Raw genomic sequence first — 17,275 nt, 5'->3', positions numbered from 1 at the left:
TGGGGACCACTTATCTTTCAAAATATCTAAACATATTCTTCCCAACTTGTCTACATTAGGATGATAAATTTTGGTCATGAAACGTACTTTAGGGGCTGCCATCGGGTATTCTTCTGGTAGGAATAGTTCAAGCTTAAAAGTCCCTCCCTCAAAGGGGGAATACTGGGGGCCAGCAATGACCACATGAAAATAACGGGCGTTGCTCTCATCTGGTTCTGCTTTAATGCCAGGAACTGGTTCTGCCAGCAAACGCTGGGTTTCCTTGATAATCCTGCGGGGCAGCCCAGCCATCTTGTCAGATCCCGAGTTCGGCCTCTGGTCTCTCGCAGGAAATTTTTTAAGCGGTGAAGCTATTATTCTGTAGGATACCATAATGGTGGGTACATGACTTTATGCGTTTGTTCAAACCTATAGGACTTTACAACATATATAAGGAAACTTAATGTAAGCAAATTTAAAAAGCCATTGATGGGTTCCGGGGATACCAGGAAGGATTGTAAACTATCTATGGAACAACCTCATTGAAGGAGGTGGAGGGTGAAAGGTGCTGACTTAAGTAATTATGGAAGTGAGTGGAGACTATAATGCTCAAGACAAAGAATTGCACATAAGCATTCTACTCTAGTTGATAAAGCTGTTTTCCATGGGGTACAGGTTAACAATTCTGGTACTGCTATACATTTACACTGGGTACTAAGTAAATAGGTAGCAGATGGAAGAGCCAGGTTTATCACTGTTGCATTGGGAGATTACAGATCAGCAAGAAAAGGACACTAGAATGATCCACATGGTAGTGGGTGAGAGTTGGAAATACCAATGTGAACTCATATTTAACTGCATATAGATACATATGATTGCATATATAAGTTTTTATGTTTATATACATATGCTAGTATACACAAAATACATCTTTTCTGTCAACTGACAGGATATAAGTGCACCAGTGTCCTAGAAGCAACATGTATGTGCAGTGCCCAGATCCTGGTTTCTAATAACATATTCCATACTTAATTGTCTCAAATAAAGACAATAACAAAGTCATACTTCCTCCATCTACCATTATACAACATCCAGGGTACAACTGAAAAAAACATTAGCCATATCCCTGAAAGAGGATGCAGAGTCCTTGGGTGATGTTTATTTACTCTTTTCTTTGATAGCCCGTAACTTAAATAGTATGATTTAAGTTAACAATACTTAAACCCTATGATATAAAATCAGTACACCATATACTATGGATATAGGGATAAGAGAAGGTAGTAAACAAAGATACCTACTTAATATATATACCAAGTATAAATTAAGTACATATATTATACTAAATATGTTAACTAAACTATTTAATATATAAATATGTATGTATTCAGTATATATATTTAATTGAAGATATATGCATACACCTACTAACAAAATAAGGAAGAAATACTCCTCTGACAATTACAGTCCTTATTTCTGTAACTGTTCATACAGTCACAGTGGGTATTTATAATGATCTTCTTCCACTACCCTTTCTTACTCCCTTTACCCTCTGCAAGCACTTCAGCTGGTCATGGTTCTTTACCTGGTGGGGTGATCCAAACCTTCCTTCCTGAAGGTTCTGGGACATTAGTAGTCTTCCCTGAATCAGGCTGTTGTAGTTTTCCATTGATTTTAATCACAGGACATGCTAGTACTAAGAGATGTCCCAAGGGATCTCCTGTATTCTAGACATATTTTTCCTTACCTCTAATGTGTAGTAACAGTCTAGTTTCTTTAGTAGGATCAATCAACTCAACACAGTATCTCCCTTCTTTGCCTGTTCATTTGAAGGCATGGGGAGCCCAAATTGGCCAAGTTGACAGTCTTAACTTCCACTTCAGTTGAATCATGGTTGTGTCTCCTGATGGAAGCTTTCCTCCATTTGGAACTATGCCAGCAGAACAGAAGGTCATGGAGATAGCAAGCAAAAATTTTGCTACTGGTCACTAAAGGTAATAGTGAATGGTGCCAATCCCATTTCCACCCTTTGGTTCATGGACCTGTGAATCAGGGCTATGGAGGAAATAGCACCATTTATTGGACACTGATTCAGAGCATATACAGCCTTCTGGAGAACTTGCCCCAGGTCTGTAAGGTATTGCCACCTACTTGGCACTGTCACTGAGTTTTCAAAAAGCTATTCCACCATTCATTCAAGCCAGCTTCTTCAGGATGGTAGAGAAGATGGTGAGACTAGTGAATTCTATGAGCCTGAGTCTATTGCCTCACTTCATCTGCTGTGAAGTGATTTCCTTGATCAGAAGCAACACAGTGTGGAACACCATGACAGTGAATAAGACATTCTATAAGTCCACAGATGGTTGTTTTGGCAGAAGCATTGTATGCAAAGAAGACAAGACTGTGTCCAGAGTGTCTGTTCCAGTAAGGACAAAATGCTGCCCCTTCCATGAATTTTTGCTGGATTCATTTCCCACTCTTGGACACACAAATGTATTTCTCCTTTTTTCTTTGTCTTGTCCTTCTGGGACTCCCATAATGTGTATGTTGTTTTCTTGATAGTATTCCATAGGTCCTATAGGTTTTCTTCACTCTATTTTCTTTTTTTTTCTGTATGTTCCTCTGGATGATTTAAAATGACCTGTCTTTGTGTTCACTTATTTCTTCTTCTTGATTGAGTCTATTGTTGAAACTTTCTATTGAAATTTTCAGTACAATCTTTGTATTCTTCAGCTCCAAGAATTTCAATTGGGTTCTTTTTTGTGGTTTCTTTTTTTTTTTTAAGATTTTTATTTATTTATTTGACAGATACAGCAAGGGAAGGAACAAGCAGGGGGAGTGGGAGAGGGAGAAGCAGGCCTCCCACTGATCAGGGAGTCCGATGCGGGGCTCGATCCCAGGACCCTGGGATTATGACCTGAGCTGAAGGCAGATGCTTAACGACTGAGCCACGCAGGCACCCCATTTTGTGGTTTTGATTACTTTGTGGAAGTTCTCATTTTGTTCATTTGCTGTTTCCCTGATCTCATTTGGCTGTCTCTCTGTGTTCTCTTGTACTTAACTGAGCTTTTTTAAGATGATTATTTTGAATTCTTTGTCAGGCAGTATATAGATTTCCATTTCTTTAGGGTTGGTTACTGGAGCTTATTTTGTTCCTATGGTGGTTGTATGTATAGCCTTGTGTTGGTGTCTGTACACTTGAAGAAGCAGTCACCTTTTCCAGTCCTTATAGACTTGCATTGTCAATGAAGCCCTATACAAGTCAGCCTGGCCAGGAACTCTGGGTGGGCTGGTTGGCTGAGTCTGGGAGTGAATGGGCCCAGTGCTGGGTCTGCACTGAATTTGGATACTCACTTTGCTCTCTTTTTTGCTACAGGAGAATTTACGGGCTAAGGGAATCTCTTTTGGTGCTACACTGTGTGGGTTTGGGGAAGGGGTGATGAGGGTATAGTGAGATTGTTATTCTCACCCTTTTCCATATGTTTGTTTCTGTGCTCCACCAATGTACTTTAACCTCTCACCTAGATTCTGAAGCTTGTCTGAAGGTATTTTTATTCATGGGTGGTTGTTAAATTGGTGTTTCTGTGAAGGAACAAGGACTGAAACTTCATTTTTGCCATCTTGCTGACATCACTCCTGATTTCCCATTTACTTAAATCTTTAAAATCTTTCACTGAAATTTTCATTATACAAATCTTGTAGAAGTCTTGCAGTTTTCATTGTAGTCTTACACTCCTTCTGTTAAATTCATTTCTAAGAACTTTTTTATTTGTTTTTGGATTGCTCAATGCTAATGTATGCAAATTCATTTGATATTAATATATTGGGATCATGTATCCTGTAAACTTGTTGCAGTCATTTATCAGTTCTGATGTTTTTGTCAGTTTCCTAAGAATTTTCTACATATAAGATCACATCATCTGCAGATATAGTTTTCCACTTCATTTCTAATCCGGATGACTTTTATTCTATTTCATTGTCTAATTGCCCTTCTAGGACCTTCAGTACAGTATTAACTATAAGTGGTAAGAATGGTGTAAGGATAAATACAAATTAAAAATAAGAGGCTTAATATTCCTCTAAAAATAAAGGAAGAGACATCTCTCTTTGTATTTTCTTTTGTAAACTTGTAAATTCTTTTTCTGCCCCTTTGAGAATGAACATAAATCTTCTTAAATGTCTCTTGGCAGTTTTACAACCTAGAATGTCTTTCTCAAGGGCCTCAGAACCATCTCTTTGAAATGTAAACTTCAAGGGACCTAGCACTTAGGTTTCCCAGTTTCTGTGAGAGGGTAGAAGCCTAACTTTGGTGGTGGGTGCCTTGATCCAAGTTGCAAAATTACCTCCTGTCATAAAGATATGAGAAGCTTGTTTTTTGTTTTTTTTTGTTTTTTTGTTTTACTTTTTGAAAAACCAATAAACTAACACAGCCAGTCATTCCAATTACCAGGTAAATTTAGGGCAAACAATGTGTGATAAATGATGCTCTCAAGTCCTCTTACTTGAGGGCTAGTTATTGTTTATCTTGACAACATGTATGTAATGGGTTGTATCTGCTTGGCTATAAAAAAGGGTGAGGGGTGCCTGAGTGGCTCAGTCGGTTAAGTGTCTGACTTTTTTTTTTTAAAGATTTTATTTATTTATTTGACAGAGAGAGACACAGCGAGAGAGGGAACAAGTGAGGGAGAGGGAGAAGCAGGCTTCCTGCCGAGCAGAGAGCCCAATGTGGGGCTCAATCCCAGGACCCCCGGATCATGACCTGAGCCGAAGGCAGATGCTTAACGACTGAGCCACCCAGGCACCCCGCGTCTGACTCTTGATTTTGGCTCCAGTCATGATCTCAGGGTTGTGAGATCAAGCCCTGTGTCGGGCTTTGTGCTGAGTGTGGAGCCTGCTTAAGATTCTCTCTCTCTTGGGGCGCCTGGGTGGCTCAGATGGTTAAGCGTCTGCCTTCGGCTCAGGTCATGATCTCAGGGTCCTGGGATCGAGTCCCGCATTGGGCTCCCTGCTCCTTGGGAGCCTGCTTCTCGCTCTGCCTCTCTCTCTCTCTCATGAATAAATAAATAAAATCTTTAAAAAAAAAAAAAAGATTCTCTCTCTCCTTCTTCCTCTGCCCTTCCCCCCACTCACTCTCTCTCTCAAAAAAAAAGAGGGGGGGGTACCAGAAAAAAAAAAAGGGCAGCTCTTTCTGCCCATGGGTCCTGTCCGCATGCTATGATAAAAACACCTTTTTGCACCAAAAAAAAAAAAAAAGGTGGGGGAGGTAAGATTTCTTTCTGTCTTTGGATTGTCTGTGATATGTATCATGTCATTCAATAATAAAGTTGTTTTCTTTGTCTTATGCCTGAGTGGATGTTTTCTAGGTTTGGAGAAGATTTTGTTTTTAATTATATTTCCTTAACAATTTGGGTGTTAAGGATGGGATGAGTCTGGCAATTCCTGACATGATCAGCTGAAGTTGTATGGTCATACACTAGTCAGATAAGAGACACTAAACTGTAAAATGTCCTCCTTCTAATGTTCTACTTTTTTGGAATACTAGCCAAACTAACCACCCTGTCCAAATTCAAGATTTTACTTTCACTTAATCACCATTAAGTATGATGTTAGCTTAGGTTTTTCATAAATGGCCTTTATTAAGTTCAGGAGGTTGAGGTAGTTCCATTCTATTTGCAGTTTGTTGTGTGTTGTATCATGAAAAGGTGCTGGATTTTGTTAAGAGTTTTGTTGAATGCTTTCCTGTGTCTATATGTAATTGCATGAGATAACAATATGAGTTTATTCTATTAGTTTGATGTTTTACTGTAATAATCCTTCTTGAGAGTCTGTAACTGATGATTTGGCATCTCAAAATCATCATCAAGCTGATGGCTAAAGTTGTTTATATTCAAACCATCTCTCTGTTTCCACAGGGGCACAGAAATCATATTACAAACCCTCCAACCACAAACCCTAAATCTGTTTTGTTTCCTGCCCAGTGGGGCACATCCTCACCTAAGAACTTCCTACACTATAGAAATAAAGGCTCTCATCCATGATTTCTCTCACTTCTGTCTCTTCACTGACCTCGGTGCTTCCCTGGGTGGCCCTGCATGGTGTGGTGTGTTCTTTCCTCTTGAAAATTGTATATAATAAAGTTTTCCTTCAAAGGCAGTTATCTTCATGTCTGTCATCTTATCAGACCTGCTTATAACAAATCCTGGGTATATCTTGAGATAACTGGTACAGTGACCAGGGTGGTTCAGTGACAGACAGGGATGGCATGTCTCTAGAATGCTTTCGGCTTACTAACCGATTCCATGGACAGCGAATCCTGTCTGGGAGCACAATGCTGGATGCTGGCACGCTTGTGCTTTAGTGGCCACCACACTGTGCGGTGTCTGTTGGGTTGCTCTGGTTACCCAGTTCAGTTGTGTTAGAGCTCAAGAAGAGAGATCATCTGCCTAGCTTAGGGTGCTGTAGTCTGGGCAGAGCAGTCCCCAGTTGGTCCCTGTGTGTTTGTGACAGACACACCTAGTCTGGATGAGGTCTCCAGGGTGCTTAGGGTAAGTGGCCACCATACTGAGCAGAGGTCCTCTAAAGGGACTGGAACAGTTACCCTTCCACCCTCACCTGCAAGGCAGGCTTGATCTGTTGACCCTCCAGGCCAATGTGCCCAGGGGCTGCTCCATTATTCGCCCTTATTTTCCTTGTATACAAAAGACGCACCAGCTTGCCTCATCAGGTAGTAGGAGACTGCCTGGCTAGGCATTCTTACACTGAAAGGACCTACTGAATATTGGTTTGGGGATGCCTATCCCATGGAGACCACAGCTCCCCACAACTGTTATGTGGCTGCCGACTACTGCTATTGTGTGCCTTTGTGCTGTCAGTTTGACTCCAGACCCAGCAGATGTAAGACGGCCCGTCTCTGGAGACAAGCGGCTCAATGTTCGATGAAAAAGTTGAACAGAAAGGAATATCTAGTTCTGACTTTGCCCCAAGCCCTAAGGATGTGGCCTAATTAATAAAAAATTCTAAAATACTTTTTCAGTGTGTATGGGCTCTCTTAAGGGCTGCTGCTTATCAGCACACAAACAGTCTTCTACACAAAACATGTGAAAGCGAAAGCTGATCCCACTGTTGCTCTCTTGGACGTAAACCCCACACCCTTTGAGGTCAAGTGGGACACTCTTGAAAGGAAGGCCACTACGGACCACTAGGAGTTTATCAGGGAAGCATCTAAAAGGGGGAAAAACATGATCAGGAACAGACGACAAAAACAAAGAAAAGGAAGGAAGAAAGAAAGAAAGAATGAGTGAATTTATCCACCTAGAGATACAAATCATTCTAAAAGATTTTATTTAAGTGGGGAAAGGCTCTCATTATACTGCAGACAGGGCTAATCTCAGGTAGAAGCTCCTGCCTAAAGGCACAGAGTGCTCCCTCCTCCTCCTCTTTTTCTTTTAGCAAACACATAATCTAAAAACCATGGCTTCAGGCAGCTAAAAGCAAAAACAGAAAAAAGTAAAAAGAAACAAAAGCCCTAGTTAGAGGGGAGAAAATAAAACGCAACTAAGTAAGTGGCACATATGATATTTTAATATAAATATATAGTAAATAAATTACATATGTGTATGTATAACTATTAAAACAGAGGTCCCATGATTTGACCCAATTGAAAGTCCAAAATTTCTATACTAAAATGATTTATAAAATAAAAAGGGTGCTGATTTTCTTTTGAATATAGGTTCTAAATTAACTTTAGTATTTGCTAAAATGCACCAACTGACAAAACTTTGTGGACTTCATCAACACTGGGTCTCAAATTATTTGTTATACCTGGGGATGCTGCTAAATGTAAGCATCGTATTTACTATAATATTAGGATATTAACCAAATTATAGAGGGGAAATAGGTATGTTTCACTTTCACTGTAGCCTTGCCTAAATTTTCCATAGTTGTTGTACCCATTGCCCTAATATATCCCATATTAGGCATATTAGGCATAGATGCCCATAAAATCTTTGGGATTTACAAATTGGCTTGATAAAATGGGAACCTGTGGACCCCAGTTAAAATCGTTAATATATCCTAATGTAAGCTAAAACAGGGCCTTAGAGGATTAAAACTTATTATATAAAGCCTAATTAATAAAGGACTGATTATCCCCACTACTTTTTTGTGTGACACCCCAATTTTGCCTGTTCTTAAACCTGGAAAATATAAGGGATGCCTCATGATGAATCATGACAACCTGAATCCTGCGGTCCCATCCATTAGGGCCCCTGTATCAGTCTACTCAAGCTGTCATGACAAAAGAGCATAGGCTGGGTGGCTTAACCAACAGAAATTTATTATCTCACAGTTCTGGAGGCTGGGAAGTCCAAGATCAGGTCTGATAGGGTGCAGTCTCCAGTGAGGGCTCTCTTCTTGGCTGGCAGATAGCTGCCTTCTTGTTGTGTCCTTTCATGACTTTCTTGGGTGTTGGCATGTGGAGAGAAAAAGAGAAAGCTCACTGTCTGGTCTCTCCTTATAAGGTCACTAATCTTATTGGATCAGGACCCTACCCTTATGACCTCATTTAACTTTAATTACTTATTTCTTCAAATATAGCCACACTATGGATTAGGTTTTCAATATACATGTTTTGTGGGACACAAATATTCAGTCCATAACAGCCCTCACACTTACTATCCAATATTGTTAAAATTACTGATTCTATCCAATCAGCACCTAGTAAATGGTTTGCTCTTGTAGACTTGGCCAGCATGTTCTATTCAGTGCCTGTTTTAATAGCTTCTCAGTTGCAGTTTGCCTTCAGTTCCCAAGGGACACAACACACCTTTTTCAGACCACTCACAGCATACTTCAGTGGTTCTGCCGTCGTGCTCAGTCTTTGCAGACAAGATATTAACTGCATCACCCTTTCTCCAGGCGGCTGACGTTGCAGCACAGGTCTGACGTGACCTTGATGACATCCTCCTTCAAGGAGATTCTTTTGACACACTCATTGAAGACATACAAATCCAGTATCTTTTAGTCTTTTGGGGGGTTCTAGTGATGACATAGTCCTCATCTATAAATTTTGCTTCCTCTCACTGCTGCTGCTTCTTAACAAATCAACTCACTCCCAGTGGGGCTCTCTCCAGCCAAAAAACTCTAAAATCTGTCCATATTGAAATCAACCGCACTCTTGTGAATGCTCTCAGAAACTCCTTCACTAAAGAGACTTTGACAGTCTCATCTCATGCCTCCTAGAGTCTCTGGACCACTTATCATGGACATAAGTTAAGTTGCCCAAGAGCTTCTGATGGAAGAGACTGCACCTTTTAGCTTCATGCTATACACCATTAGAACAACAAATTACTGGCTATATCCTGGGGTATCTCAGAGATAAAGGCTCTCACAGACCCTAAGCCTATGGCCCTCCACACCCAGATGCCCATTATACTTGGGTCATGGAAACAAGACCTCACAAACTTCACTAGCTACCAATGCCTCTTTAATACAAGATGGAGCCAAACCTGGGATCTCTGGCATAATCCACCTGCAGTGGCATCCCCTGTCCTCAGTCCATTGCCAGATGCCATGGTGCTAGAGGAGGCCACCTCTCCTCAAGACCCCTGAGCTGCCTAGAGAGTCCCTTGGGATTAGCCAAACGAGCAATAGGAGTTTGTTGGCACTACCATTCATCATAAAAATGATATAACTCAGTGGGATATTGCTGTTTCCATCCCTTAGTCAGGAAGTCTTTGATAAAGGATGAGACCCCAAGGTCAACGAAATTGGCCAAACTTCAGGTTGTCATTTTAGCACTGGATGCTTTTGCCAAAAAATGGTCCCATCTTCACATTTATCATGAACTACTGTGACATTGCTTAAGAGTTAACCCCATCAAAGTAAAGAACTCTGGGAATCTCCTGCCCCCAGATATTCAAAATATAAATATAAATGAAAAAATATAAATCAAAATCCTACATCTCAGGGTCCCTGAGAGGTGTAGTCTTAAGCACTCTTGGTTTGGGGTCAGGTCTTGATCTCAAGGGTGTGAGATGGAGCCCCACATTGCGCTCTACAGTCAGTGTGGAGTCTGCTTAACTCTCTCCCTCTCCTTCTGCCCCCCCAAAATAAATAAATAAACCTTAAAAAAAAAATCATACGTCTCTATACATACTAACACTATGATACAAGGATTTGCCAGGACATTCCTCTTTCCCTTCAAAGTACAAGACATTACTAGTAGTAACCAAAGCACACATTTTATTTCTCAAAATACACAATTCTGGACTCCTGGAAAAGGCATTCAATAGAGCTTCCATGTCACTGACATGTTCTGGATGGATGGTATACTGAGAGATGTAATTGTCTTCTCAAATAATTCCTCTTCAAATGCTGGTCCAGCAAATGGACCCCTAAATGGACTTCTAACTTACTCCTTGAGCAATTGGGACGGAAAACTAATGGGGCATATAATTGAAGGCAACCCTGGGGCAATGGTGTTGTGAGTTGGAGTTGACTGAAATTGAATATATCAGCAGAGTAAGCATGTAAGGTAGGGTACAGGCAACTGGAGACCAAATGACAAGTCCGGCAATTTCTGATTCCCACTGTGTGGGTAGCTTTATTGGCTAAATCAGTTTAACCAGAATCCTTCATCCTCCATAGCTGATCACTCTGGATATCTGATCAGTTTTTCATCCTCTACCATCCTCCAGGTGATGTCTGATCACCTTGGCCTGTCTTTAGCAAGATTCTTGTTAGGTTGGTTTAGCCTAAGTCCTCCTTAACCCTGATGTTTCCTCTTGGTAATTTTCCATCCACTGACCCCCACTCTGCTCCTTGACTATAAATTCCTACTGCCCATGCTGTATTTAGAATTGAGCCTGGTTGTATACTGAGATCCTTTTTTCCCTAATGCAATAGTTCCAAATAAAATCTGTTAGTTTGCTTGTTTGTTTTTGGCTTTACTGTCCAGCTTTGTTTTTTCCTTGACAAAACAATAATTTAGCCATATTTCAGTCAGTCAGTGCTATTCTGTTCTAGATAATCCCGCTTCGGATGTCAATGGTTTTGGATTGACATCCTTGGGTTCAGTGATTTGCTAGGAAGTTTTACAGGACTCAGCATATAGTCCTACTCATAGCTAAAATTTACTCCAACAAAATCATCAAGGGGAAAGGCTCTTGGGGCAATGTCCAGAGGAAACCAGGCATAAGCTTCCAAGGGTTCTCTCCCTGTGGAGTCAACTAGGATGTGTTTAGTAACTCCAGCAATGAACTGTGATAGCACATGGGGAATGCTGTCTACCATGTAAGCTCATTAGAATCTCTGTGCTCATGGTTTTTATGGGGGGCTGGTTATGTAGGCACCTTCTGCCTGGCACATACTAAAATTCCAGATTCTCAGAAGTACGTGTTCAGCATAAACCATATTGTTTGCACAAAGAAATTTAGGCACAGTAAGCCACTCTTATCAGGTAGACTGGCAGGAACACTTCAGAAGTCCAATCCCCCAAGCCTTTTCAAAATCCAAGTTCCCAGATACTAGCCACAGGCCAGCCTTACAAGCAGGCCTTCTAAGGACAGCTGTCTCCATCCACTTAAATGGTAACACGACTTCAATTTATTTCTAGTTTGCAAGTTTGCAATGCTTTCAATGATTCAACCCGTTTGTGATTAGTTATGAGTTCCAACTTGTGACAGACACACTAATGCAGTCATGAGATTATCAATCATTTCAATTTTTGCAGTAGTTGCTATTATCTGTTTTTATCTGCATATATTTGAATCCTAAAATGCCAAAATGCACGTGTAAATTGTGTGATGAATTTTCTGAAAAGTGGACATTTATTAAGCAAGGAAAAGTTCCCTTTGAAGCTTTTTGTTCCTTATGGAAAAATGGTAGTCAGGTATGAACCAGCATATACTAACAGCTAAACATAAGAGATGTATTATTTTCTCAACTAGTACTATAGAAAGTGACAAAATAAATTTACTATTATGAGGAATTCAGATTGAGATAGTAATTTCAGCAGAAGTTCTGAGTACCCTGTATGCTTTATATCATCATCAGTCTCTCAGCTCAAATAGACTGTTTGAACGTACTGCTGACAGAAGTGTTTTTCTGATTCTGAAGTTGCAATCAGAATTTCAGGTGCCAGGATGAAATCAACAACAAAAATAGTAGCTCCACTTATCATTACAGAGATTATCAATGATCTAAATGCCCCACCTTTTTTCAGCATAGCCATGGATTCAAGTCATTACAATGCAGAAAACAAATATTTTCCCTTTGCTTCTGTGCTGCTTTTGGTGGAAGTTAATACTAATACAAATTTTGGTGGATGTTTGCCTAAAGTTGCAGACATGTTTAGTCCAAGTTGAAACAAAGCATGAATGATTCTATGGAAGGTGTTGGCTGTCCTGCTTATAATACCTGCTGTTTGAATAGCTTTTGATATTCTTTCTATACAGGTTGAAGTAATTGTCATGAAATTGTTTCCTTACTTCGAATTTATGCTGTTTGGGTTGAGAGACAAAAGGATTTCTGTGACTTTTGTTGGCATTCAGTATTCTGCACGTCTCTTGCATTCAGAAACCCATTGGTTCTCTTTAACAAACACAGTTGAGAGAGTTCTGTTTATATAAAGCACTGAAATAATATTTCAATTCTCAAGGAAAGGTCCCAATATTCTTGACTATTTTTTCTTGTTGTCTTTTTAAATAATCCATTGAGTGAAGCTAATTTGCTTATTTCTTGTTCATAGTTTTCAGTATCTTTTTAGCAACAGGATTATGGAAATTGAAAGAAAAACAAAAAGTATTATTAAATATTCCAGTGTTCAATGGAACTTGAAAGCATCAAAGGAAGAATTGATGAAATCTTCATAAGTGCCAAGCTTGTTCTTAAAAGGGAAAAACATTACTTATAAATAGGAAAATAAATTGACTTGTGGATAATCATTATTGTACTTTCCATGACTGTCTTTTGAAATGAGTTCCATCTCTTGTAGAATTTGACTTTTTTTACATAAATGTTACTAAATGCTTTTCCAGCATGGGAACAAGTGAATTATCATGTGTAAGGTCAAAGAGGAAGGGAAAAATTGGCAAAAAAAAAATGTTCTCTTTTTGTCAGTAAACAACTTTTTTAAAAATCACTAATCAAGAGATCCAACGTAATTTTGAAGAATGGGAAAGGCATGTTATGCCATAAAGGATGATATTATGTATTTCAACAAATCAAAATTTGAAGAGCAATTCCCAGTGTTAACTTCATGCCAGGATAACCACTCATAATGCTAAATTCATCAATGAATGTCCAGAAGGACAAAGAACGAAATGAGAGAGATACGACTACTATTTATGTTACAATGTAAACGGAACACAGACTGCCTCTGGAAGAAATTCTGCAAGTGCATTCAGCAAAACAACGAACTGCTAGGAGAGCCAATCCATCAGGGAAATATAATTAATGAAATAGGTATGTATTTAGATACTTAAAATTATTTCGGAATAACAACGAATACTGTAGTATCAGTATGTCTCCTGCTTTTACCTTATTTGCTAAATCGAGCAGTTCTGCCCAACTTCCCCAAAGTCTGAAGGCTGGTTTCCAGCGACGTGGCGCCAGGGATTTGGGAAACAACGTGCGCCGTGGAAGCGGACGCGGGAGTCGCTGCGGGACTTCTGCGCATGTGCCCTGCGCCCCTCCCGTCTAGTTCGCGTCGGCGGCTGAGACCTCGCGAGAAGACGGTCCCGGATGCTCCAGAGGCTGACGGCCCGGCCGGGGAGCCCCGGGGGGTTGGGCGTGGGTGGCCCTTTAACTGGGGGCTCCGCGCGGGAGGGGCGCGTGACGGAGTCGGCCTTGGGCCTGAGCTCGGGGTGAGTTCTGCTACGTCTTATGCATCGAATGCGAACCAGCACGTCCCAGCGCTTGTTACCGAGCGAAGCTTGGTGTTTTCATCTCCGACGTGAGGGGTCGGCCGAGGCCTCGGTAAGACCGGCGGAAACCGGCCTTGGGGCGCTCGTGGCCTGGCGCTTCTCTCTTGGGGAGGGGGAGCTTCGTTCATCTCCACTCACGGTCCCTCTTCGTCCTCCCAACCACCTGTGGTCAGTGTCGCGTTCCCATGGCAACCGCGTACCGGGCTCAGGGAGGTGACAGAGACCCAGGTGGCGAACGAGCAGGGGGGAGATGCCCTGCCTCATCCTCTATCCCGCATCAAACCTGGGCTTGAGGCAGACCCAGCAGCTAGCCGCCGCTGCACGAGTCCTGACCTTGTTCCTGGAGAACCTATGAGCCTGAAACCTGAGTGGAGCATCCAGATCCCGCTGACACCCTGCAGCCTTGCCTGTGTCCTCAGTAGCAGCAGTTTGCGTTTACAGAAGGTCCAGCTTGTGATTCAGGGTGACAGGAAGGTCCAAGAGCTTTAGATCTTGGATGGGGATTCTAATTGGCTATGCCCTTAGAATGTTCCTGGAACAAGGCAGCTCCTGTGAGGGAGGAAGAGGGATCCCAGGAGCAGGGACCACTCCTAGGACGCCAGTCAGTTGGCCCCAGACCTCAGTAGAGATAGGTGGAAAGGGCAAAGACTCTTGCTCAGCCAGAAGCAGTTTGGGTCCTCTCGCTGGAACCACGGTCATAGCCAGATTCTCGAAGACTGGGGTGATGGTGGACGTTGTGGGCCAGCTTTCAGGAGGACTGTCAGCTGTGGCTGGGAGGGGAGGGGAGGGCAAAAGGAACAGAAGGTACTGCTTGTTGGGGAGCTGTGAGGCATCATGTGGAAAGAAGGGCTTACCAGCCACAGAGAAGGAAACTACCTCCTTCGTCCCTTCATCTTTTCTCCACTCCCAGATTCTGAGCGGCTCGCTTACTACAGAACAACTAGCCCTATGCTAATGCCCCCTCTGATAGAATCCGAGATGGTACTGCAGGAAGGGTCCTTAAGTCTTACCTATTTGTGCTCTGCTTAAAGATGGGAGTGGGATAGGGTGGGAAGGAAATGGGTCTTCTTTCACTTAACTTACCTGCTCCTAGTCACACATTTTGTTGTGGCAGAAACAAGAGCAGACATGGAATCTTTTGATGGCCCAGGCAGGTGTTTTCTGCTTTAACAACAGATAAGTCAGAACCCGTTTGTTGTTTTTATTTATTTATTTATTTATTTTTAATTTATTTGGCAGAGAGACAGCGAGAGAGGGAACACAAGCAGGGGGAGTGGGAGAGGGAGAAGCAGGCCTCCTGCTGAGCAGGGAGCCGGATGCGGGGCTCAATCCCAGGACCCTGGGATCATGACCTGAGCCGAAGGCAGACGCTCAACCGATTGAGCCACCCAGGCGCCCCTCGGTTTTTTTTTGTTTTGTTTTTGAAAGAGAATGAGAGAGAGAGAGAGAGCGCGCGCACATGAGAGGGGGGAGGGTCAGAGGGAGAAGCAGACCCCCTGCTGAGCAGGGAGCAGGATGCAGATGCGGGGCTCGGATGCGGGGCTCGATCCAGGGACTCCAGGATCATGACCTGAGCCGAAGGCAGTTGCTTAACCAACTGAGCCACCCAGGCGCCCTGTTGTTTTTAATCAAAAGATATGTTTGAGATACCTGAAACTGAGTTAAAGCAAACTCTTTTTTTTTTTTCCTTTGAAAAAAGACCAGCCCTTAAAAACCCCATCCCTTTTTTCAGAACCTAGTGGGATTCTCTGGTTTATAATGAACATTACAACTTGATATATTTTTGCTCAGCATCAGTTTTAATGAAAGCGTTATGTTCCATTCCTTGGCTTTTCCTAATTTGTTTATTTAATGTACTGTGTTGCTTACATTTTTCTGTTTTAAAGCATACATTGTTAGTAAATCAGGAGAAAACAAACATTTTTTAAAGATTTTATTTTTAAGTAATTTCTGCATCCAACATGGGGCTCGAACCTACAACGCCGAGATCAAGAGTCGCTCGCCCCACCAGTTGAGCCAGCCAGATGCAAATGTTTTTACATTTAAAAACTAGTATGTCCGAGCACTCCGGAATTGTGCATGGGCTGCTCCCTCCTGTCATCCTTTCTGTCCCTTCTCAAGGCATCTCCACTTGGGAGGTGTTTTGCCAGCAGCTATGTGGAGTTTTTCAGGCTGGCGGCATATCTCATGTTGGTTCTTTCCTTCTCAGTTGTACCCTCACGGTTATCCACACTCTTCCAGGGCCAGCAGAAAATGATCACATCCCAGGTGAGTTGTTCATTTATTCACAGTTTTGCCTAACAGTGATTATGTGAGGTTCATAAAATGTACCTTCATGTAAAATAGTAGAAATGAATACGTTAACATCAGGGAAAAATGCAGAGCACAGGTCAACAAATTACAGTACATGGGCCAAATACAGCCTGCTGCTTATTTTTCTATGGCCCACAAACTAAGAACTTTTAGGTGGTTGAGAAACAAATCAAGAGTAGTATTTTGTGATGGGAAATTATATGGAATTCAGATTTCAGTGTCTATAAAATTTTATTGGGACATAGCCATGCTCGTTCATTTGTGGTTGTGGCTGCTTTCATATCATAGGGGTTGAGTTGAGTGGTTGTGACAGAGACCGTGTGGCTTGGCAAGCCTAAGATATTTATTATGTGGCCATTTACTGAAAATGTTTACAGGTTGCTGACATCCGATATAGTAGGGCAAAGATGCCTTGTAGATAAATGCACATCTTGTGATCTTACTGAGTTTTGAAACTGGAACATAAAAACCTTTTTTGATAAGCCTCATTTGGTGGCATTATGTACCTTCCAGTGACAGTCATGTAATTACACATAAAGAAGTGGTAGGCATAGAATACTTCTCGTGAACCGTGCCAGCATTAGGACTCACAGTTGTTTAAAGAAGGAGCAGGTTTGGGCAGACCACAGTGATTAGTGGTAGTCAGTAGGATGAGATAGGCTTTGTGACAGCCCTGGGGACTAGGCAGAATCTACATTTTTGCAGTCTGGTGAGGGATTCCACTCTTTCAATTGTGGTAAAATACATATAACGTGAAATTTGCATTTGAACCCTTTTAAAGTGTAGAATTCAGTTGCACTTAATACGTTCACAATGTTGTACAACCATAGCCACCCTCTCCTTCCAGAATAGTTTCGTCACACCAGAAGGAAACCCCATACCTTTAATGAGCAGTGCCATGACTTAATGAGCAAATTACTCCCCAGTCTCCCCAGCTCCTAGCAACCACTAACCTGCTTTCTGTTTATGGATTTGTCTATTCTGGATATCTCATATAAATGGAATCATACAATATGTGGTCTTTAATGTGTGGCTTCTTTGACTTACCTTAATGTTTTGAA

At 41.6% G+C, this 17,275-nt stretch overlaps 1 protein-coding gene across 2 annotated transcripts in view; it reads left to right on the top strand.

Annotated features, from left to right (window-relative positions):
• Positions 1–13,715: 13,715 nt before the first annotated feature.
• The window catches only part of ZNF37A (zinc finger protein 37A), a 29,922-nt gene continuing 26,362 nt past the window's right edge, over positions 13,716–17,275 (top strand). The window contains exons 1-2 of one of the 2 annotated variants that reach the window (XM_031031967.2): positions 13,716–13,953; positions 16,111–16,169. In XM_031031967.2, the coding sequence (XP_030887827.2) occupies positions 16,155–16,169 (15 nt within the window). In that variant the 5' untranslated portion in view covers positions 13,716–13,953; positions 16,111–16,154. Of the gene's footprint in view, positions 13,954–16,110; positions 16,170–17,275 lie in introns of those variants that run through there. The other variant, XM_031031969.2, reaches the window with a different exon arrangement.

Source organism: Leptonychotes weddellii, chromosome 6 (assembly GCF_054177405.1).
Source record: "Leptonychotes weddellii isolate Sample4059 chromosome 6, ASM5417740v2, whole genome shotgun sequence".
Classification (NCBI taxonomy): domain Eukaryota; kingdom Metazoa; phylum Chordata; class Mammalia; order Carnivora; family Phocidae; genus Leptonychotes; species Leptonychotes weddellii.
This window is presented reverse-complemented; position numbering and strand designations above follow the sequence as displayed.